The 25999-nt window shown below is 37.9% G+C and overlaps 1 protein-coding gene across 1 annotated transcript; it reads right to left on the bottom strand.

Annotated features, from left to right (window-relative positions):
* Positions 1–25084, bottom strand: ahr1a (aryl hydrocarbon receptor 1a). Its single transcript, XM_059567493.1, has 10 exons — positions 24577–25084; positions 22700–22887; positions 13578–13666; positions 13378–13467; positions 11762–11885; positions 10881–11011; positions 6671–6873; positions 6446–6555; positions 3304–3445; positions 1–2643 (listed from the first exon to the last, which is right to left on the bottom strand). Exons 1-10 carry the CDS (start codon positions 24630–24632, stop codon positions 2037–2039), a joined length of 1740 nt encoding a protein of 579 aa, XP_059423476.1. The 5' UTR covers positions 24633–25084; the 3' UTR covers positions 1–2036.
* Positions 25085–25999: the final 915 nt, after the last annotated feature.

The raw sequence follows: 25999 nt of genomic DNA, 5'->3' as shown, positions 1-25999 counted from the left end.
CTGACCAAAAATATTGTCAAGATTAATAAAAATAAGAAATGTATTTTGAGCAAAAAATACAGCATAGTAGAATGATTTCTGAGTAATGACCACTGAAAATTCAACATTGGCATCATGGGAACAAGTGACATTTTAAAGCTATTTATATTTTAGTCTTAAAAAAATCTTACTGACCCCTTTTTTCATTATCATTAATAATTTTCCAAGTCTTGGTCTTTCAAGTTTGGTCATCCATCAAAATACCTCAACTGCTTGTTTAACAATGGCGCTTTATGAATACAGCAATTTTGTAGAAAGCCAAACATTCTTTGATTTACAGTTTGGTCAAAGTCTGTGTCTCCTGTGAAACAGCGGTTCATAAGTGCTACATATGTCTGATTGTCTTCAATAGCTTCCCTCAAAGAATAAATGATCAGAAAATGATAAATTACTATACAAATGACAGTCTAGGGCGACCCACACAGTTTCCCGATTGCCCAGATTACCCATCAGTAATGCTATACTAAGAAAAAATCCTTGATGATTTCAATTATTCAAAAATTAAAGGGAATAAAAAATTAAAAAAAGTTGAAAAATCCTCAGCACAACTGAAAATACTGCTGACAGGAAGTCACAGCGTTGAGTAAATCTCCCAAATTAATCATACGCAATACAATATTTGGCCTTTGACTTAATTTTACAGAGTAAACAAGCTAACATGGGAAGAGCTGCAAATTAGATAGCTATATTGTACAACTTTATCAATGTTGCTGCATATTTGAGAAAAAAAACTGCTTGTTTGGCTTTTTACAGTTAGTGCACACTGTATATATTGCTTTGGGACATGCTTTTGACAGGCCAATAGATTTGCAACATCTCATGAGAGACATTTAATGAGAGATTTATCAAAGTACTGTGACAGCACTGTTCATATAAGAGGGAAGCCACTGATGAATGAATTCTAGTTTCTAACTGATACAAACAGACTGGTTCTCCATTCATCTTAGATGTCATGCTGAGCCACAGGACATTTGTGCCTTACTTTATCCATTCCTTCACCCCAGTTTCTGCTTCCTCCTCCTCATCCTGTACTCCACTGGTGCTCTTTTCTGGCCCAGCCATCATGGGTTTGTATGACCATAGCCACTGATCATTCCAGCCCAGAGCATCACAACCTCTGATGGGTATGAATGAAGTTCCAACAAGTGTTTTTTCTGCTCTATTTCTTTAGGATTGCCAGCTGATCAGTCACAACTAAATGGAAAGCTTCCATTGATGTTAAAGGTTCTTCATGGAACCACAGGTGACAATGAAGAATCTTTATGTTTAAGAGTGAAGGTAGGTGAGCCTCACATTTGGTTGGTTCTTATCTGGCCTGTGTAATCTTGTTGATCCAGACTTGATCTGACACCCACTCCTCTGTATTGTCCTGAGTGCCTGTTCCTCTCCACATCACCGTCCAGGCCACTGAGCAGCACCTCAAGGTCCTGAGCAGTGAACTCGCTCATACCTGTGTCACCTGCAGTGATATAAGGTGAAGAGTGCTGCGGGGTGCAGCTGAAGGACACCGTGCTCAGATGGTTCCTGTGAGTGTGCTTCAGATCCAGAAGGGGCGACTGCAGGTAAAAGCATCCAGGCTGTTGGAGCTCTGGCTGGAAGAGAGGAGGAACCTGCTGAGCGGCACTGACCAGAACTTCAGTGAGGTTCCCACAAATCTGAGTATTTTTGAGTGTTTTACACTCCAGCAGATGGAGAGGTGGAAGGTATGAGCACTGAGACTGTTGGTTTATCATCTGAACTTGGTGTTTTTGGGTTGTTATGTGTGAAGTTTCGCAGTGTGTGATTCCTGTTTCGTTATATGGTTGAGACATTATGTGTTGGTGTAGCTCTGGCATGGCCTGCGGTTCACTCTGAGGTTGTATTGGTGTGAAAAGTTGTGTCCTTTGTTCAAGAGGTTCTGTTGTAGAAGTCATCTGCTGTTCTTGAGGTACTAATGTGGGAGGATCGCATGAATCCTGTAAGATTAATGCAGATGCTCGCTGTGGAGGTGTGAAGGTCTACATAGGCTTCCCGACGAGTTCCTTCAGACTGTCACCACCAGACATTATACAGTCTGTCTCCGTCCTGAGAGAGTGTTGTACATAGGAGAAGATGCCATCTGTGAGGTCTGCCACATCATTCTGACCACCGAGGTCAATCCTGAGGAACAGTTCATCCTGAAGGAACTTCAGATCTTCTGGTCCGATCCCTAAACTCCCCATGAAGTTCAGTATCTCACAGCTGTCGTCTCCTCCAGAGTTAACGACTCGCTCTTGTTTGAAAGGAGAGCTTTCAGAGAGTGAAAGGGCACTTTCTTGCCAGTTACTGGAGAAGATCCCACCAAGATCCTCGTTTTCTAAACCCTGTACTGATACAGAATGCTCATCTGCGGGACACACATAAATCGACTTGTCCTGCTTCAGCATGGAGCCCAGCAGGGAGTCAGGGTCTAAAGTTCCAGTGGATCTGGCTTGGTTATTGTCATCCAGAGCAGTGGTATCAGAAGGTATGGTGTTACTCTGAGATCTGGCCAGGTTCATGTCATAGAGAACTGCTTCTCCTGTAGTGAAGCTGAAAGGAAGCATCATAGCACGCTTTCTCAGGTTCTCCTCACCCTCCTCGTTCCTACAGAAGACAAAACGACTCAATATAAAGGACAAGACCTAAGAAAAATGTATTTGTTTGCCTCTTCTGACTATAGATTAAAAAAAATGACCTACCACAATTCATCATTCAAACAGATATAAGTATACAGACCAATCACAATTAATATACAAATATTATGATCTCTGAAAATTGCAAAGTGAGGGGAGTAATGAGTGAAATGGATATGAATGTGAATTTGTAGTCATTGGTCTAAAAAAGGGGGGGGGGGGGTTTAAGCAGGCTATGATTGGAGAAGTCAGTATAAGAACTATGTCCCGCCCTTTTTTCCCCTTTCTTTTTTCTCCTTTTTTCCATGATCCATTATATTCAAATGTATGTCGGAAGAAAAGATCTGTCACTACTTCAGTCTCACTGCAAATTTAAATATTAAAAATATTACATGCGTGGATTAATCAGTCACAAGAAAATCAATAATATACATTTAGAAAATAAATAGGGGTAATTTTAATTTAATACGGACTTTAAGTTAGATACAACACCCTAATTATTATATTATTTAAAAAAAGTACCTGTAATTACATTTTTACTATGAATATTGTCTTATAATAAGACAACAAAGAAAACATTCACAGGTTGTTCAACATGAAAGACAAAAGAAAGACACAAATAAAGGCATACGTGATGACTCTCTGTGAGGCGATGACGCAATCTGGTTGCCCATTTTTGTAGACAAGTCTGGCGTTGGATTGAACCCAAACCCAGATGTTCTGTTTTGTCAACAGTCTGAACACAGTCAACCCACTATCACCCGTCCTCATCACTGCAGGGGAGAGAAATTATTCAACTCATTTGAAAAATCAGCAACTGTGAAAATTAGAGTTGTGTGGACTTTAATGAAGTGATAAATGTGTTGAGAGAATACAAAACCAATCTTAGATCATTTGTGTTTTGAATATCTTAAAAGTTTTGGAACAACATGATTTTTAATTTTTGGGTGAATGGTCCTAGCCTGACTACGTCAGACTTCGTACTTCCACTCAATTTCAGTTCGCTTCTGTACTCAGTCTGAGAAAGCATACCATCTCCCAGATTTCCTCTGGCTCCACAACAGCCATCTAAATTACATTTAAATTTAAATGATAAATTTAAGCATTTAGCAGACGCTTTAAAAGCTACTTACATTGCATTCAAGCTAACAATTTTCTCCTAGCATGTGTTCCCTGGGATTCGAACCCCCAACCGTGCGCTTGCTCTACCACTTGAGCTACAGGAACACTAATCACCATCTAATCACCAAACAGAGGGCGGGCTGAGAGCCGTGGCGTAGACGCTAAGCTAAGCGTAAGCGCCGAATTTAAGATTGCAGTTAAACTTAGGGAAATCGAAAACGACCGCGGATATGGGATGCTATTTACTCAATATTCACTGCATTTGCCTACTGAAGCCCGAACAATAAGAGTGGTTGTTTCACATTTTGAATGGAGGTGATGTTGTGGCCCTACTCCCGACAAGCTTTGGGGAAAAGTTTAATTTATCAACTGTTACCAATCGTGCAGTGAGAAACTGGGGAGCCTAAAGTCCGGCAAGGCGATAATTGTGATTGTGTCCCCCTTGGTTGCTCTCACGGATGATCAGGTTAAAGAGGCAGCAAAACCAACTCGATGTTTTGTTTTTTTCGCAGCATACCTGTGCTTACTGCAGAAGTTTGAGGCGGCTGAGCCGGCGTATGTCACGTCATAACCAAACGTTATGTGATTGGCTCACAGGTACACTAATGATTTTAAACTTCAGACAAGTGCCCCCCCATGAGAAAGTAAACGCTTGTCAATTATGCCTTTCCAGACTCTGTCTACGAAGCAAAGCAAAGTAGTAGAGTTTGGTATTACCAGGCTAGAATGGTCCCTTTAGGAGCAATACATATATTTCCACAACAGTTAGATCTCTACTCTCTAAAACAAGCAATGTTGAAACCCCATGATGGGAGCGAGTGAGGCGAGTGTATTTTCTTCATCCACATTAGCCGCGTTTCCACTGTCGATTTCCACTGTCGGCGTTTCACTGCCGTTGGCCCCAAGGAAGCCCCGACGAAAACCTTGGGCCAAAGCGCGGGCCAGCTGGGGCTAGAGGAGGGGTTATGAACAAAGGCGGAGTTTCTCCACGTCTGGAGAGCTCAGCGCTGCAGATCATTTCAGAAAGATAACAGCTTTAACACCAGCACAAATCGACCACAAACTAATGGCACCGTTTTGGAATGATTTAGATTGCATGGAGTGGAGAGTGATGTCACTGTTTGTAAAAAGTTTATTTTTGTTATATAAAAGAAGCGGTCATAGTTACAGGGTTTCTTTTAACAGCACAAACCTGCACAAATCGAGCACAAACGAACGGCATGGTTTGGAAAGATTCAGTCCCCATGGGGTGGATAGTGACGTCACTGCCCAGAATTGTTTTAGTTATTTCTAAGAAGGAGAAATATATTTAACATTCATTTCAACAGCACAAACCGGCACAAACCGAGCAAAAACGAATGACACCAATTTTGTGCGATTCAGACGAACTGGGGTGGAGAGTGACGTCACGGCCTCCGTAAATATTTTGGTTATATCTATGGAAGGAAAATAGATACAGTGTTTGATTTAACGGCACAAATGGGCACAAATCGAGCACAAACAAACTGCGCTGGTTTGGAGCGATTTGGGCAACATGGGGTGGAGAGTGATGTCACACGGTCAAAAAAAAGAATGTTAAATATCTCAAACACCAAACCAGCACAAACTTTCATTTTTGCGGCACAAATCAGCACAAACGAATGGCATAGTTTTGGCAATTATTTCTTTTTATGGGGTGCGAAACTTCATGGAGGTGTATTAAAGACTTTATAAAATATGTTAAGCTCAAAACTCACTCTTAGTCAGCAGTGAGTAGGGGTGTAACGGTATGTGTATTCGTACCGGACCGTTTCGGTACAGGGCTTTCGGTACGGTGCACGTGTGAACCGAATGACGGAATGCAATATTTTGTGCGCGGAACATAAGTACATTTTCGTGTTTCCAAACGAACATTATACATTATTACATTATTACAACATTATTACATTACAAATATTAAGTGGCGGAATCCTCCGCGTTCAGCGCAAATCCCGTCCTGCAGCTGATTCTAAGGCCGGCGTCTCAGCTGCGTGGCGTGTCCGTTTTTAATTCGGCTCCTATGTTAACCATAGACAGTCCAGGTTAGAGCTTGCAGACTGCCTGCGTGAGACGCGCATCTCAGGCGCAGCTCGAGCCGCACGGAAAATGCGTGCATGCTAGAAATAGAACCGACGCCTATTTTTCACTCGACACGCAAGCATGTTGGAAGCGTTTCCAGGCAAAATAGAATAGGAAATATGTTTATATGTCATTTTGTACACAAATACATATTAATTCATGACACTTTGATGTTTGAAAGTCTATAGGTTGACATAAATTCAGATATAAATGTAATTTAAAAAATAAATTAATAATTATCGATTTTCAAATATTGCACCTGTCAAACATAGTATATTTTGCCGTCAATACTGTTGGCGGTGTCCTTTATCAGTAGGCTTTATATTTATGCTCAACATGAAGTATAGATATTGTTGTCATGAAGACAAGAGCCTGTTCTGTCGGCGGTCTGTCTGTCGGCACAGCAGTGCTTCAGGCTCGAGTGTGGAAACACTGCGCTATTCTGTCCTCGGTGCTACTGGCACGAGGCTATTAGCCCCGCCTGGCCCGTTTTAAGCCCTGGCTCGCACTGGTCCGACAGTGGAAATGCGGCTATTGATTTAAGGGAGTCTTACTCCGTATGTGGTTCTCGGCACAGTGGAGCATGTCAGCTGCGTGGATAAACTGATAGCCTGAGCCGCGGTAGCACAGCTCTTCCTCCGTGTAGCCAAGAACAATCTTCCCTCTGTGGAGAAACAAAAAACACATGACTTTGAATGTGAGAGATACTGATGGTGAACAAACAATGAGCAATTCCAGGAGTTTCATCACACGTATTGATAGGAGCTTAAACGTCTTACTTTGCATCACACGCGGTGGGTGTGAAATCCAGCTTATGCTTGGTTTTGAAAAAGCAGCTCTTGGTGCAGATCTCCAGTATGGAAGGCGGCTGCAGAGGGCAGGCCAGGGCAAACAGGGCCAACTGAGGAGGGACAGCTTTTCCATCTGCTGTCCTCTCATTCTGCCCATTCAAGAACTTCAAACGCCCCTGAAAGTTTATGGCCTATAAGAATACAAGCCATATATTTAACACATTTGAACCTATGTAAATACATTCCACAGCATTTAGCTAATTTTACCCATGAATTTACACAGAAAATGTGATTCTATCTGGGCCTTCTCGTGATATAACACAAGGCCTTGCTATCTTTTGATCACTTTCTGTATAAGCAAGACAGTGACCTCACTTTGAACCCTATATATAAATACATAATTTAAGAATAGTTGTTTGAGCTTAGTATAATAAAAGACTAAATTAACATGTTTATTATTAAAATGATTAAAGTCCTATTATGCTTTTTCACTTTTTGAATTTTAGTCAGTGTGTAGTGTGTATGTTTGGGCATAAAAAAGATCTACAAAGTTACTGTGCAAATCTCAAAGTCCACTCCAAAGGGAGATATTTTGTTTTTTAAAAATCCCTTTTCAAGAACTACAACGAACAGCTCGTTTGGACTACAGCTTTGTTTTCCGGTTTTTGTGATCTCACAAAGTGGCCCATTAGAATATCATTAAAATCATTCCCACTTATGGAAATTCGAATGGTTGGGGGGAGGGGCGAGGTCGTGGTTAGAACACTTGGTTGAGTGCATCAGACAAGAGGACAACAATAAAGAAGTGCTGCTGTAGCTCATGCACCCGAATAATTATGTATGCAAATATGTAAACTACAATTATGTGAAAAAGTTTTTTTATTATAAAATGCTGACAAAATTGGATGTCATTTTCATTTCATCTTGCATGTAATGTCTGATAAAGCAGCATTTGTGAGTGGAGCACTGTTTTGTGTACAGCGTTACCGGGGAACGATTAATTGCAAGATTAAGAATTAATCAAACTAGGGATATCAGCGCTTAATCGTTGATCGATTAATAGTTGATAAGAGATGAAACTGATTAAAGCTATCATGGTTGATTAACCTGTTTAATTTTGGGCTGTGTGCGGCTCATGTGCAAAACACGTGTGAACAGCTGTGAGTGACGGTGACTGTATGTAAATGTACAAATTAAGCTCATAATGTGATTTAAATTTAAAACGTGAGCAATAACCTCCAAATAAATCTAGCCAAACCCTCGCTCGCTCCGTCCTCGTCTGCACGCACGCGATCTAATGTACTGTAAATGCCGGGTTTTTTAAAACAAATAGACCTACCAGGACGCAAAAATTCAAAATATGACATTTTCCGGAACTGGATCCAGCAGGATCCAATTAAGTACTGGTCATAATGCTCACATAAAAAGGTTTGATGTGAGCAACAGTGTTTTTTGATCAGTTTTGATGCAGCAGTGCCGATGGAAGCAGTTCTCTGACTGTGCAGCACAGCCACACGCGCCATGTTTGGGATAATTTTATTTTAAATTCCATAATGTCAGTTAAATACGTTGCAACTGTGTTCTAAAACACAACAAATTGCATCACAAAACCATTGCATCCAGCGGTCTCAGTGCTGGAAAACAGTTAACAAAGTAAAATGATCTTAAAAAATACACCGTGCTCTTTTTATTTTATCAAATAATCATAATCAAATCTATTCATTTTATAATCCTGCTACTAGCATTTTATTCAAACTAAACCCCCTTTAATTCGGGTGAGAAAAAGCATTTTTATTTTATTTTTTGGTGGGTTTTGCATATCCTGTCACACCAGAGACTACGTGCTGCTCCAATAGATGCATTTTGCAGCAGTAAAGTTAACAATAATCGATTAATTGATCGTTAATTTAAAAGATGATTGATCATGGATATTATCAAAAATTGGCATCCCTAAATCAAATGATTAATCACGATTAATTGCATCAAACATAAAATGTGTCAGACTCACTGATCTATAATATAGATTCAAACTAAACCCCTATATATAATATAGATCAGTGGTCATACTCCGTTTTGTGTTTTGTTTGTTTTCCTCCAACCCACATGCTCCAGTTTTATTATTATGCCCATATTTGGTTTTTCCTGTTCCTGTTCCCATTTAGTTCTATTGATCCCAGGTGTGTCACATTTACTCCTGTGTATTTAAAGTGTGTTCTGCCCCTCGTTTCCTGTCCACTGTTATATGTCATTTTGTGTAGTGTCTTCCCGAGTGTTATTCCATGTTGGTTCATTAAAGACTGTTGCGGGGAAGTCGTGGCCTAATGGTTAGAGAGTCGGACTCGCAATCGAAGGGTTGTGAGTTCGAGTCTCGGGCTGGCAGGATTTGTAGGTGGGGGGAGTGCATGTACAGCGCTCTCTCCACCCTCAATACCATGACTGAGGTGCCCTTGAGCAAGGCACCAAACCCCCAACTGCTCCCCGGGCGCCGCAGGATAAATGGCTGCCCACTGCTCTGTGTGTGTTCACTGCTGTGTGTGTGCACTTTGGATGGGTTAAAAGCAGAGCACGAATTCTTAGTATGGGTCACCATACTTGGCTGTATATCACGTCACTTTCACTTTAGAGCAACTCCGGCCTCCTCGTTCCCTTACTCAAAGGGTGTGTGTACTATTTATTATGTATATATATAAAGACACATGCATACAGCATATATTTTGAAAATATTTACTTGTATGTAATTGTAATTGTAATTTAAATGTAACTTTTAAAAAAATAATATATATATATATATATATATATATATATTACATATATATTATATATATATATATATATATATATATTACATATATATATATATACGTGTGTGTATTTACATATACATTATAAATATACACAGTACACACACATATATTATTTAAACAAAAACTTTTATTTTGGATGAGATTAATCACGATGAATCATTTGACAGCGGTAGTATAGATCAATTCAACTGTATAACAGTTTCACTCCAATTCATGTTACAATGTTAGAACGAGGATAGTTGTCAAATAGAGTAAATGTCATCATTTACTCACTCTCAAGTTGTTAAAAACCACTGACTTTCATAGTATGGAAAAAAGTACTATGGAAGTCAATGGCCACTGTCAACTTTTTGCTTACCAACGTTCTTCAAAATATCTTATTTTGCGTTGTTTGTCAAAAGTCTGATTTGAGATAGGAAGTCTACATGTAGAAATGATCCAGCAGAGGCAGTTAACTGAGAAACCTCTCAACAGGCTGAGTCATAACTAAAAGCTGTGTGGAAGTCATGAACTAAAAATGAACTTATCCAAACAAAAACTGATATTATCTTAACAGATGCATCATTACAGTCTTACTATCACAGAGAACCTTAATATTAGTTCAAACAAAGCTAACAAAAGTATCTTTTGTTGTGTGTGAAATTACTTTGTATGTAGAAGCACAAGATAATTTCAGTAATTTCAGCCCTCATTCTAGATTATTACATTATCATTAGTACTCTTCAAAAAACGTGATGTACAATACAAGCTTGTTTGCAGCAAAAATACATAATTACAGGGTTTTTGAGGTGCACACTGTTTTAAAATTCCCTCATTGTTCATCATTTCTCACACACTTTCTGCAATGCATTCAGCTCAATGAAAAGACTCCATTCAAACATGTTTGTAGACAGTTTCAGCTTTCAGTCTGTTATGATATGCTATATAATTTTGATTTCTTAAACTTTATTCATAGGAGAGCTCTGACTAGACTTTGACTTCCTTCAAGCTTCGGCTGGTACTGTAAATAATGTCAGCCTTGCATGTGTTATCTATTCTTTCCTTTTCTTTATAAACTTGTTTACAGGCATCCAACATTAAATCTTCTGTTTTTCCATTATAAAATCTCGCATCACACTGTCACAGCATTCAGCACTTAAAATCTATCAGTAATAATGCTACTGTAATAAATATAGATTTTTGATGTAAAATTTAAAATGTTTTTTCCAGTCAAGCAAGCACTGGTGATGAATTCAGGTAATATATATAAATATGGTTACTTAAAAATTCTGTAAAAAATTTTAAACAACCTTCTTCATCAGTAAAATCTCTTAACATAATATATTCTATATTTTAAAGTCTATATTTTAATTTATTTATTCACTTTAATGTATTTATGATCATTTTCAACTTACAAGAAAGCCGGAGGAGTTGTTCAAAAGACATCTTAACCGGCAAACAAAATTTCGCTCCAGAAAGGTGGAGTTCTCTGGTGGCAACTGCTCTGGACTGTAGTATGTCTGAGGCAGCGGTGCATCCTGAGAAGCTTGACGAAAACAAAACAGAACTTGAATATAGGGAAAAGAATACTGTAGTGAAATACAAAACTGTTTAAAATTAAACAACATAAAAAAAACAGCAATGGTGGCAGGATTTTGGCCCCTGCTGTGTAAGCATTTATATAACTCATTGGTGGTAGTGTTCTTGCTGATGGCTGGATTATTACTAAGAGTGTGCGCTATCTGGAACAGCTGTCCTATATGTATAGTTCCGACAATAACAGGCCTTTCAAACTGCCATGTGTTAGATCTCTAATGAAAACTGATCCAGCTTGGTTGAGAATAAAAAGCCCGGATTGAAACCAGAGCAAAGTGGCACAGTCTTTGAACACCAGCCGTTAGAGGCTGTTCACATACAAATCTGAATCTTCAGAGCACATATATTCTGAAATCTAGTAGGGTATTGGTTAAAAACATGGCTCATGATGAAAAAATAATAATAATAGTCTTTCAAAAATAATAATGTGTCTCTCTTATCAAATTGAACAATGACGAAGTTAAATAAAAATGTATTATTTTTATTGTTTTTAAATCATGTTATGCATGAATTTATTTCCTGAAAATTCTAGACTAGGATGTTTTGTCTCTCACAATGGAACTTTGTCAAACTTTGTTTGCAGACACACGCAATCCACCTCCTTTACTCTTTGTCTTGATAGAATGGGGACAGAATCTTTCAGGCACGATGCCCAGGTCTGCTCATGGTCTGTCTGGAGAGATGTTTAGTTATTTTCTACCTTGCATTAGCTGTCCGGTGTCTGGGGGGCAGCTGGGTTTGAGCGCCCAGTGAAGCTGCCTCTGAAACTCAGCCCGGTCTTCAGTGTGAACAAGCTCATAAACACTCTGATGGATGAGATCCGACTGCAAAACAATCACATTGACTTCACTCTAAGTAGATTCACAGCTGCTCATTACAGTTAGAAAATGACTCAAACTGAATTAAGAAATCTGAATCTCAATATAAAGTGACTGAAAGCCATACTCAAGTAAAAGTACAGATATCTTAACAGAAAATGACTTGACTGTAGAAGTTAAAATCACCATTTAGAATATTACTTGAGTAAAAGTCTTAAAGTATGTGATATTTACTGTACTTAAGTATGAAAAGTATTATTAAATATTATATATCAATCAAATATTATATATAAATATTACATAATATTAAATATTATATATCAATATAAGTATTGAAAGTAAAAATACAAGTATGGAAAAGGATATATATATTTTCATTCTAACATAAGGAAACATTTCTGGAATCTGCATCTGAAGTGGCATTTAGACGCATTTACACACTTAACTTGCAGTTACAGATGCATAAATAGGTTGAATGTTTTGTTTTTAACATAAAACATTGAATATTGGTATTTGAAATAATTAAAAACATGTGAAGTCAAAATGTGAAATAAAAAACAAATAGGTGACAGCAAGTTGCTGTTAATGAGTAAGACATGAGATTCAGTCGATTCAATCAAACGGCTGAATCATTCAGGAACAAAGCATTTGACTTTTAATGAGTGAATCACTGAATCATTTAATCAACTGATTTGTTCAAAAAGCTGATTCATTCAATAAGAAAACACCATCCATTTCTCAGAGATGCAAAACAGTGCTGTGGTCTTTGTTTGGAACTATTTTCGTTGGCAAAATTGAGCAAAAACAGGCAATATCGTGACTAAAATGTAAGTCACTTAATGCTTTATCTCAATATTGAAAAATTGACACCTTAAGACTGGTTTTGTGGTCTAGGGTCACATTTTATCTTGACAGAATCGATCTGCTAATCTGCTGCTGCTGCGGTAGAGCAAGTACCATGCCTTGCTACTTCCAAAATATCCACAACATGTCACTGTGAGCATGTAAGAAATACTGCTGCTGCAAATATAACATATGACATAACCCCCATATAGCATACATGAATCACCCCATAGCAGATCTATACAGGTGAAGCTGGGGAAGGTGGAGGATTTCTGAAACGCACTGCAACTGCATCATGTTTCACACTAGAATCATGTTTGTTGGAAGACGATGGAATTTCACACATAATAAATTCTAAAGCTGCAACAAGGAATCTAAAAGACTGGTTAAGATCTCTTTCCACTGGTTTTTCACTAAAACAACTGAATCATCAAGTAAAATGTGTTAAATCAAGTGCATAATGCTTAGTGTAATGAACCCTAAATGCTTCTGAGAGAGTAGATTCACTAAACGGAGAAAAAAATAACATATGAACAGAACATAGATTGTTTGTTCTTTCTCGAATATAAGGTGCCAAAAGATCATTTCATAAATGCATAAACCATTTGGGCTGCAGATCCTTTTACCTGCACAATATATGCAAACCAGTACAAACCTGATGGAACCCCAAGTAGTCCTCAATGGTAGAGGAAGCATAGAAAATTGTGCCATTGGAGGTGACCACAAACACAAAGCCATTTATAGCCTATAAAAAAATAGAATAGAAATAGAGTTCTAAATCCATTTTGTTTTGTTTTTGACTCTTCTGTGTTGTTTGATTCAAACATTAAGATTTCACGGGACACATGAGCTCACCTGTAGCAACAATTCTCCCTCTGGCAGCTCCTGAATGTGTGGTTTAGTGTTATTTGCTAGCTGGTTGGAAGTCTTTGAGTTCAGGGTCACTGCAACAGCAAACAAGCATTAAAGTGGCTCCGCACAATAGCTAGAACAGATAATAATCATTCTTTATCAAAGACATGATGAGGAAGTTATGGATAGCAATTCATAATATGTAATATTATCATATGAGGCTTGATGAGGCATAATCAAACAAGAGAAGAACATCCTGTATTAAAAAGAATGTCCTGCATCAATAATGATTGTGAGAGGGAAATCTGAAATAATGTACAACAACAGCAACTTGAAACGTGGAGCTGTTGGCATCTGAATTACCAAAAACTGAAAGTAAATTACAATGCCCTCTGGTTAACAATACACTTGTGTTTGGCACTCATCACATGATATGTTTGCACATGGAGTGGTTATGCAAGGGCAATGAGAAGGCAATATCTGTAAAAACTCAGACATTGGGTCAATAACAAATAAGAGTGCCCATAATAATGAAGAAAATATTTTTAAAAATCAAGTTAAGCACAGGTGCCAAGTACTTAGAAACAATCATTTTGTATTCATGTTAGTTTCATGATAATTCTGAAAAAGGTTTTTTTTTGTTTGTTTTTTTTACTATTTTCAAGAAAATCTTTAACTCTATATGTCATCAAGTTAAAAAAAGGATATATATTTTCTTTACAACTGAAATACAAGCTAGTGTAAGTTTTCATTAGTATTTTGAAAAAATAAAACATCTATATTTTATGGTAAAATAAATTATTGAAAAATAATTTATTAATTTAAAATGTGTTTTTTGTTTCTTGATTATGATTGTATGACAGTTATTTCACCCTGGCATAAAAGATGAGCTGTATTCAACCTATTTATTTTATAAATCAAATAAATATATTTTCGAATAGATTAAAAAATAAAATGCATTTTAAAAAATGGGACCTGGTTATGTGACAAACTAATTCATTAGTAAAATATATCAATTGTGAACTTAGATTCTTCAAGGGTATGAACTGTACATTAACTCTTAATGATGGCAAGAACACACAAAGGTACTCTGATTCTTGCAAGGAAAACTCATTTATATTGAGAACAGTGAATCTATCCACTGCCAGCATTTACTAGATGACAGTAATGGATTAAAAGGCAACTAATAGTCATTGTGTCAACAACCCCCTGGATTTGGAAGTGTGTGCCAGTAAAACATTGAGATCATATCTCAAATGGTGTTCCTGCACTCTTCTCATGCAATCTCTGTCAATGTCTGGCCCTAAAGATTCCCACACACTGGTTCCCATCAAACCTTGGCAGGGTCTTTCATGCTACACACACAGCACCTCAGGTCAAAGTCTGCTGCTGGAGTCAGTAACTATCAAATATTTTGTTTCGTAACATTTCACCAAAGTCAAGAGGTCAACGAGTCTGTTTCAATTAGTCACGCAAACCCAGTCACGCAAACCCTGCACTGGCCCCCAGACAGTAGAAGTAATTACACACAAAATGCACAAACAACGACCAGCACTCCTGCTTAGCCTGTTTCTCATGGAATTCCTTTGATACTGACCACCTCACCACACTTCTGCATTAGTCAGGATAGAGGGAAGAACCTCAGTAGGTGTGAAACTCAGTTCATTCAACCACTATTCGTGGCCTTTTATATATATTTCATATTGCTCAATTCCCTGGAAAACAGTTCTGGGTATTTTTTCACTTGACAGCTTATTGCTTAATAAAACTTTGACTGTTGCCTTTGTAAATCTCAATAAGGATGTACAACTGCACCCTTTAGAGCATAACTGCAAGGTTTGTCTGAAATACATGCATGCACGACATAAACTGTGATATTTAACTCTATAAAAGTCTATTTTTGGACTCAGTCAAGCCCACCGACCACGTCTTTCACCCCAAACCTAAAGGGGAATCTAAGGAGGAGAAGGCTGTTGGTTCTAGTCCCTAGGTCCTCTCCAGTGTCGGCTCCAGTCCCAGATCTCACTAAGGTGTCGGCTCCAGTACCACAGCTCACTACAGCTCCAACCCCTGAATCCAGCCCAAAGAGTGCTCCTGTTCCTGAGTTTAGCCCACGGAGGGCTCCTGTCCCTGAATTTAGCCAATGGAGGGCTCCTAACCCCCGACTTTAGCCCGGTAAGGGCTCATGTCCAAGAGTTTAGCCAAGAGTGGGACCCTGTCCTCAAGTTTATTTAGCCCAGAGAGGGCACCAGTTCCCAAGTTAGGCCTACGGAGGGCCTCTAAAGATGATATTCTCCCCAAGGATTTTTTTGTGGGGGATAGTAGGGGTACATCTGTGGAGGCCGGGCCGAGTGCAGTGGCAAGGCTCCCCGAGCTCCCTGCTTCACCATGGCCTCCCGGACTGTATGCTTTGCCATGGCTTCCTGAACTGTCTGCTTCACCATGGCTTCCTGAACTGCCTGATCCACCATGGCTCCCAATTTCCCTTTGCTGCCATGGCCTCCTAGTCTGGCTGATCCGCCATGGGTCCCGGATGGTACCACCCTGGAGGCTGTCCATCCCTTTAAGCCTGTCCTGAGAGGCCTAAATATGCGATTTGAGGGAGTGTCAGAGGGAGTGTCAGCCACATTAAAAAAGTTAACAGCTTAAACCATTTGTGGATTAATGCGTATTGGAGACGCGAACCATTTAAAACGATTCAGTTCGATTTGGTGAACTGGTTCAAAAAGATTCGGTTACATCCAATGATTAGTTCGCAAACCGGATATCACAAACTGCTTTGTTTTGAACTCTCTCACAACAGACACGGAAGAGAAGACAATGCTGAATAAAGTCGTAGTTTTTGCTATTTTTGGACCAAAATGTATTTTCGATGCTTCAAAAAATTCTAACTGACCCTCTGATGTCACATGGACTACTTTGATGATGTTTTTCTAACCTTTCTGGACATGGACAGTATATTCAATGGAGGGACTGAGAGCTCTCGGACTAAATCTAAAATATCTTAAACTGTGTTCCGAAGATAAACGGAGGTCTCACTGGTTTGAACGGCATGCGGGTGAGTAATTAATGACATAATTTGATTTTTGGGTGAACTATCCCTTTAAGTGTCTCATGAAGTGTCCTGAAAGGTCATGTTTCCACAACAACAACAAAAAATAATAATAATATTTACAATATTTTTACAAACTACTGTATTTATCAAATAAATTCAGACTGAGCATATGGAATTATTTTAAAAACATTAAAACATCTTACTTATAAACATGAGCCGCGTCTAAAAGGCAAAGGGGGAGGTGTTGCTTCAATGTATGACAACGTTTTCAGGATTTCTCAGAGGGCAGGCTTCAAGTATAACTCGTTTGAAGTAATGGTGCTTCATATAACATTATCCAGAGAAACAAATGTTAATGATAAATCCCCTGTTATGTTTGTACTGGCTACTGTATACAGGCCAACAGGGCACCATACAGACTTTATTAAAGAGTTTGGTGATTTTACATCCGAGTTAGTTCTGGCTGCAGATAAAGTTTTAATAGTAGGTGATTTTAATATCCATGTTGATAATGAAAAAGATGCATTGGGATCAGCATTTATAGACATTCTAACCTATTGGGGTTAGACAACACGTTTCAGGACCTACCCATTGTCGAAATCATACTCTAGATTTAATACGGTCACATGGAATTGATGTTGACAGTGTTGAAATTATGCAGCCAAGTGATGATATCTCAGATCATTATTTGTGCAAACTTCATATAGCCAAAATTGTCAATTCTACTTCTTGTTACAAGTATGGAAGAACCATCACTTCTACCACAAAAGACTCCTTTTTAAGTTATCTTCCTGATGTATCCAAATTCCTTAGCATATCCAAAACCTCAGAACAACTTGATGATGTAACAGAAACTATGGACTCTCTCTTTTCTAGCACTTTAAATACAGTTGCTCCTTTACGCTTAAAGGTCCCATGATATGGATTATTTCCTTTTCTTTAAATGCTTTTTAATGTTTCCTTAGGTGTACTTATATTGTTATTAGTATGATTTTTACATTTAAAATTTAGAAATAAAAAGCATTTTTATATCCTCATATTAGCCCTCTGGCTTGATTGCTCTGTTTGAAGGGGCGTGTCTGCTATGAGACTCCGAGTAAACGACAACTGTTGTGATTGCCTGACATCTTTGCATTCGAAATGCGTATTACATGTGGAACCCCTCTCAAATATATTTATATATATTTACTATTACAGCTGTCGAGATTAACGAATCGTGGAAGTGTTGATTATATAATTATTTTTTCGATCTTTTCCCATCACATGAAAGGCTGCAGTGATGAGCATTGAGGAAACGGAGTCTGTTTATCGCGTGAATGCAGTGATCTCGTCATTATTGCATTCACGCGTTTTCACGTTTTCTCTCACAAATTGCTTTCACCACAACTAACAGCAAACCCATGAATACACCACATGAATACAGTAAGAGCTTTGTTGTGCAGCATAACAGTGTCATTCATTGTAACGACAGTTTAAGCAAGTGTGCAGATATACTCGCGATGTGTGACAGTTCCGAAAAAATAAAGGGAGAGTTCTTTGATCGCTCTCTGTAGTTAAATCAAAATTTAAATAACAGATTTGTTTCATGCTACAAAGAGAAACAATGCGAAGCTGATCGTTTAGTCACTGGCTTGATTCACTGATGCATAAACAGTATTAAACGATTTAGAAAGAAAGTCTGTGTGAACTTGAATAATTAGCTACACATCAGAAATCACTGATCACAGTTCAGGCAATAATGAACACGGTTACTCACTATCACAGATCATAAAAGTCTGTTTTTAACGCCTGTGCTGACATTGCGACTGAATTATAGGTAAATATTTGGGCGGGCAAAGCAGAGAAAGGGGAGGTAACATTTCTCCTTACAACGTCACAAGGAGGAGATTCAAGATCAGCCCGTTTGAGCTTTCATTTTCTCAAAGGCAGAGAAAGACAGCAAAATCTCGATTTACACCGATTAAAATTTCTAGAAACTTGGGGACCAAATACAGGCTAGGGGAACTAATATTAATGTTAAAAAACCTCAGAAAGTGATATTTTCATGTCATAGGACCTTTAAGGAAGGTTAAGGAAAACAGTTTGACACCATGGTATACTGAGCATACTCGCACCCTAAAGAGAGCAGCCCGAAAAATGGAGTGCAGCTGGAGGAAAACAAAAATAGAGGTATTTCGTTTTGCTTGGCAAGAAAGTAACCTATCCTACAGAAAAGCATTAAAAACTGCTAGATCCGATTACTTTTCTTCTCTTTTAGAAGAAAACAAACATAACCCCAGGTATTTATTCAATACAGTGGCTAAATTAATGGAAAATAAAGCCTCAACAAGTGTTGACATTTCCCAACACCACAGCAGTAATGACTATGAACTTTACTTCTAAAATCGATACTATTAGAGATAAAATTGCAACCATTCAGCCGTCAGCTACAGTATCGCATCAGACAGTGCACTATAGACCCCCTGAGGAACAGTTCCACTTATTCTCTACTATGGGAGAGGAAGAATTGTATAAACTTGTTAAATCATCTAAACCAACAACATGTGTGTTAGACCCTATACCATCTAAGCTCCTAAAAGAGGTGCTTCCAGAAGTCATAGATCCTCTTCTGACTATTATTAATTCCTCATTGTCATTAGGATATGTCCCTAAAACCTTCAAACTGGCTGTTATTAAGCCTCTCATAAAAAAAACACAACTTGACCCCAGAGAACTAGTTGATTTTAGACCAATCTCGAATCCCCCTTTTCTGTCCAAGATACTAGAAAAGGTGGTAACTTTACATTTATATTCCTTCTTAGAGAAAAATGGTATATGTGAGGATTTCCAGTCAGGATTTAGACCGTATCATAGTACTGAGACTGCTCTCCTTAGAGTTACAAATGATCTGCTCTTATCATCTGATCGTGGGTGTATCTCTCTATTAGTTTTATTGGATCTTAGTGCTGTGTTTGACACAATTGACCACAACATTCTTTTGCATAAACTTGAACACTTTGTTGGCATTAATGGAATTGCATTAGCATGGTTTAAATCGTACTTATATGACTGCCATCAGTTCGTAGCAGTGAATGAAGATGTATCATATCGTTCACAAGTGCAGTATGGAGTACCTCAAGGCTCAGTACTAGGGCCGCTACTCTTCACGCTTTATATGTTACCCTTGGGAGATATCATCAGGAAACATGGTGTTAGCTTTCACTGTTATGCTGATGATACTCAGCTCTATATTTCTTCGCGGCCTGGTGAAACCAATTTGAAAAATTAATGGAATGCATAGTCGATATAAAAAACTGCTAAATTCTGAAAAAACAGAGGTGTTAATTATAGGACCTAAAAACTCTGCTTGTAATAACCTAGAACACTGTCTAAGACTTGATGGTTGCTCTGTCAATTCTTCGTCATCAGTTAGGAACCTAGGTGTGCTATTTGATCGCAATCTTTCCTTAGAAAACCACCTTTCTAGCATTTGTAAAACTGCATTTTTCCATCTCAAAAATATATCTAAATTACGGCCTATGCTCTCAATGTCAAATGCAGAAATGTTAATCCATGCATTTATGACCTCAAGGTTAGATTATTGTAATGCTTTATTGGGTGGTTGTTCTGCACGCTTAGTAAACAAACTACAGCTAGTCCAAAATGCAGCAGCAAGAGTTCTTACTAGAACCAGGAAGTATGACCATATTAGCCCGGTCCTGTCAACTCTGCACTGGCTCCCTATCAAACATCGTATAGATTTTAAAATATGGCTTATTACTTATAAAGCCCTGAATGGTTTAGCACCTCAGTATTTAGAAAGAGCTCCTTTTACATTATAATCCTCTACGTTCGCTACGTTCTCAAAACTCAGGCAATTTGATAATACCTAGAATATCAAAATCAACTGCGGGCGGCAGATCCTTTTCCTATTTGGCGCCTAAACTCTGGAATAACCTAACTAACATTGTTCGGGAGGCAGACACACTCTTGCAGTTTAAATCTAGATTAAAGACCCATCTCTTTAACCTGGTTTACACATAACATACTAATATGCTTTTAATATCCAAATCTGTTAAAGGATTTTTAGGCTGCATTAATTAGGTGAACCGGAAACACTTCCCATAACACCCTATGTACTTGCTACATCATTAGAAGAATGGCATCTAGGCTAATATTTGTCTGTTTCTCTCTTATTCCGAGGTCACCGTAGCCACCAGATCCAGTCTGTATCCAGATCAGAGGGTCACTGCAGTCACCCGGATCCAGTACGTATCCAGAACAGATGGTGGATCAGCACCTAGAAAGGACCTCTACTGCCCTGAAAGACAGCGGAGACCAGGACAACTAGAGCCCCAGATAGATCCCCTGTAAAGACTTTGTCTCAGAGGACCACCAGGACAAGACCACAGGAACTTCTGCACAATCTAACTTTGCTGCAGCCTGGAATTGAACTACTGGTTTCGTCTGGTCAGAGGAGAACTGGCCCCCCAACTGAGCCTGATTTCTCCCAAGGTTTTTTTTTCTCCATTCTGTCACCGATGGAGTCGCCTCTGACTTGCTTAGTTGGGGTCACTTCATCTACAGCGATACCTATTATGATTGCTTGATCATTACTTGATTACTTGATTGCAAATAAATGCACAGACACTATTTAACTGAACAGAGATGACATCACTGATTTCAATGATGAACTGCCTTTAACTATCATTTTGCATTATTGACACACTGTTTTCCTAATGAATGTTGTTCAGTTGCTTTGACGCAATGCATTTTGTTTAAAGCGCTATATAAATAAAGGGGACTTGACTTGACTACTGATCAAACTTTTTAAATTATTATATTCATTTAATATTTACTTAAAATATTAGTTTTGTTAATGCAATACTACTCCTGGGTTTTTGAATTGCATTAATAGCTGGAATTATTTTCTAAATTTAAATTAGTTTTAAAATTAAAACTTCTGAATTAATATACACAATGCATACACATAATGTTATAACATTATGAAAAACACGAATTATCTGTTTGATGCTTAACTATCATAGCACTGGAAAGCTGATCCGATATTTACATGGGTCCTTACTTGTTCCACAGACGTTTTCGATCCACCATGTCTATCTTTCAGTCACTCGGCTTGGCTAATGTCCGTCCTCTGCACTAAATGCTCTATCCTCCAAATCATGAGTAGATACACCCCTTACTGCTGATGCGCTACAAGTTTGTTTTGCTACTCGGCCCGAATCAGTTTTCTAAAGCGTTTTTGAAAAATCACTTACCCCAACTTTAATGTCGATCGTGGATTAAATTGATCCACCATGGCAAAGAGCAAATATTTGTGCCATTTAATGCATTTGAGAGATTGTGTCTTCCTCAATGGAATAACTGACACGTCACAGGTATATTTTCCATTTGTAAATGTTAGAAAGTCATACAAATATTAAATCCATTTTGCTGTCAGGAGTGGGCGAGGGTTACGTGAGTTAACGAGCGCTGCTGCACGCTAAACAGATGGAATGCAATAGAATGATGCAATAATAGTGCAATAATTCTGAATAAAATATGCATTCTCCTAAAATATTTGTTGTTAGACATTAAATGTGACGTGTATTTGTATTATAGCAGTAACTGCAATACAGCCCTAATTACATTTGAGCATATGATTACAAAATTATATTTTACTTTCCACACGATCTCACGCACCCCAGTGGCATCCTGTTATTTGAAAAGAATCCCTTCTTTCCCACTGAGAGGGAAATATACCGTAAACAGCCTCGAGATGTGGCAGACACTCATATAAGGAAACAAACATGCACACATTGAGGTTCTTTAGAATTAGGGGCTGGTTTTTTTTGGTTATTCATTTTAATCAGTCACAGGGGAGAAAAGGTGTTGTCTTTGGATGTTGTCATTAAAATGACTGTAGTCCACAAGCTACTAGAATATGATAGAACTTTGTAGAAAACACAATAATCTTTCAAATTAGCATCAACTAAGTGAGACTACGGCATTCCATAAATTTATGCACTGTCAAAAATTGGACATCAATATCACACTGAAACAACGGCAACTTCTGTTAATCATGCATTACCACTGAAGTGACTTTTGGCCCGCAGGTAGCTCACACTTAGCCTCAGTATGGTGAGCTTGTCCAGCTTGGATATAACTTCCTGCGGGAAAGGAAGCTGGCTGGCCAACCCGTCCAACTCTCCATTTAGCCGGTCTCGATGTCGTTTGGAAGGATTTGATTTGACACATTCAGGAGGAGACTGCTGCCCACTAAAAAAGGAGAATATATTCAGATTTACTGCCATTTTCATGTGACAGGACAACCAACCTGTCAGTTAAAATTTTTAGAAAGTTTTCCATTTCCCAGGAGTGTGTTTACATTACATTAAGAAGAGATATTTTTTTATCATTCACGTAGTGAGTACTAAGTACTGTCAAACACAGTTTGACAGCAAAATCAGATAAAAACCACACCTACAACTGATAGCAAAGTAAGTATTGAGTCTTGGGAAGGAAACTTGACCTTAAGTAAACTCAGACCCATATCATATCAGCTAGTGAGTACCTAATGAGTAAAAGATTTAATGCTTAATTTGCAACTTTGTTACTTGTTTTGGTAGGTTAGTTTTTTATTTGACATAACACAGTCAAGGTTTCAGACCACTTGCGGACAACCTCTAACCTTCAACAACCACCTTCCTGCAGAGTTTAGCTCCAATCCTGATCAAACTCACCTGTCTTTACCTTTTTAGTGATCCTGAAGACCTCAATTAACTTATTCAGGTGTATTTGATGAGCGGTGGAGCTAAAGTTTGCAGGAAAGTGGATCTCAATGGTCAGAGTTCCCCAACTCTGCTTCAGACTGTATTTAAGGGCCAAATTGAATAAAAAATACATTTAAACACCTGTCAACGACCAACTTTGAAAAGATTTTGTCAATAATACTTAATTCACAATCCTGTTGCCTAATGTGGTAATTTTTTATTTATTTATTCATAATTCTCACAAACAGGTTTGGTAAAGTAAAATTAAATTTTTTTAAAAATATGAATATAAAATAATGTTAAACACCTATATCTTTATACAAGCTGTAATGTGTAATTTCGCACGTCTTACACACATGAAAAAATACTATAGTAGTTTATAGCAAATACTAGAGTGTTTTTAAACCATACTATAGTGAAGGACTTTGTTGTGGTAATTCTATAGTTGATGTGGTAATATAACAACTATAGTAATATAAACAAATTACTTTACCCAGTACTGTATTAAGTTTATATTTTATATTATACTACAATACACTACAGTTTACTGTATTAAAACTAAATTATACTATAGTATTTATTCCAGTTTATCAGTCCACTATAGTGAATACTAGTATACTGTAGCATTCATTAAAAGTATTGTAAATACTATAATATATACAGTATAATACACTTTACTATAGTAAGGTTAAATAAAAAACACTACAGTATTTACTATAAGTTACTACAGTATTTTTTCATGTGGGACTAATTTGAGCGGAATTAAATTGTTATTTTTATTAGTCAATCATTCTAATCCGAATTAGGAAATCATTACATTGCAGCCAAAGATACATTTAGTATGTTTAGATATGTTTAGTTAGTTTGTCACGTGGCAGATGCAAATAACTTAAACTAATCGTTGACAGAAGTCGAAACACGCTCACGCACAAACACGACGTCTAATGCAGCTCACTCGCTTTCCTAAAGAGCCTGACTAGATATAGGAGAAAGTGCAGCGATATAACATCCTTTCACTTATAGAGTACAATATCACTATTAATAAAAATGCACTACGCAATGAAGGTCATTCGTCTGCTTTATATTGTTAGGTCTCTAGATAACCAGGCTAACGTTAACTGACAGTACTGTAAACTAAATACATAAGTCAAACTAAGCATCTAAGGATGGCCTTAGTAAAACAATGATTTAATACCTTTTCTGGACAGGTTTCCTCCGTTTGCGACTTGCATAAATATTGCTGGTGCTCATAACTCCCACAGAAACAGATTCGTGGTTAGTCAGTGGTTTCACTCTGTGCTAGCAGGCTAACGTTAATCTACCTTGGGTTAGAGGTTAACTTTTTGCTCAAATATAGGCTACAACGCTTACAAACTAACCATTACCCGGCAGTGCTATTTAAATCTGAACCATTCACCTGCGTTAGTCCACAGTCAAAGCCCAGTGGTTGACATGAGAGAGGTATAAACACGTCCCTGTCATGACTAAGCTAAACTGACAAGCTATCTGTCAAACTAAGGTTAGCTAAGTTTCGTCAAACTTTCTAAAGCTCAGCTGCCACTCAACCAAAAGCACATTTTGCTCTCCGGAATGTTCTTATAGTTAGCTGTCATACACTAATACTAACTAACATCCTAGCACTAGTCCTGGCTAACTTAGTTTTACAGCGTTGCTCCAACTCAGTCAATAAACTACAGAGCAATGTTATGACAGAGCCCCTCCCTCACCCACTAACCACCTGCCAACCACCTACTATTCCCTTTCTGTCCTGAGGCAGTGACCTACTTTATCTAAACTGCCCAAAACATATAAACCAAACTAAAATAGACCCAAGTGGCATGTAAGTAGTGTTATTACTTTTAAATATAATGCTTCATAGGGTTATTCAGTAATGCCATGTTAGATGTGGGTTTAAGATATTTACCAATTTACCAATCTATCTACCTGTATGTATATGTATATATAATGTAGGCTATACATTATTCTGCACATTCTGAACTTACAAAGTTAGCCTATATTTAAAAGTAAATACACACACTGTTCTTTAGGGAGGCATCTTTCTTCCCCATCTTACGTGCACGTGACACGTTTAATTGACGAGACTGACTCCAGTACTTGAGTTCATTCGCTTTCTGGGTTCAGCCTCGTCATTTACACTTTTGTAACCGCAGATGTTGCGGAAATTATTAGCCTACCTTACAACAACAGAACTGCGGTGGATTAGGCTGTTATTTTCTAGAGAGAAAGCTGTGAAATTTTTTACTAAAATTAATGTTATTTAATAATTAGCCTATTTAAATGGTTTAAACGCGTTTATATAAATGTATATAAATACTTACACATATAAATAATTTGTATAAATACATGTTTATATATATCGCGAGTAGATTAACCCATACCAGGTATTTACTTGTCTATTTATTTAGCTGAATGCGGTGCATTAGATACAGGAGAACAGCTATCCCACTGAAGTAGTTTCAAAGTGAAGTATTTTACACCTTTAGCGTCATCTGGTGCGCCACAATGAAATTGACTCTTTGTGCTTCGATTATTTAACGCTCATCTTAAGTTTAAAGCAACTCCAACCCCTCTTTCAAGCCTTGTTCAGTCCAAATCAA

Source organism: Carassius carassius, chromosome 15, assembly GCF_963082965.1.
Source record: "Carassius carassius chromosome 15, fCarCar2.1, whole genome shotgun sequence".
NCBI classification, from domain to species: Eukaryota; Metazoa; Chordata; class Actinopteri; order Cypriniformes; family Cyprinidae; genus Carassius; species Carassius carassius.
Note: the sequence above shows the minus strand (reverse complement) of the source record. Positions and strands in the feature narration are given on the sequence as shown.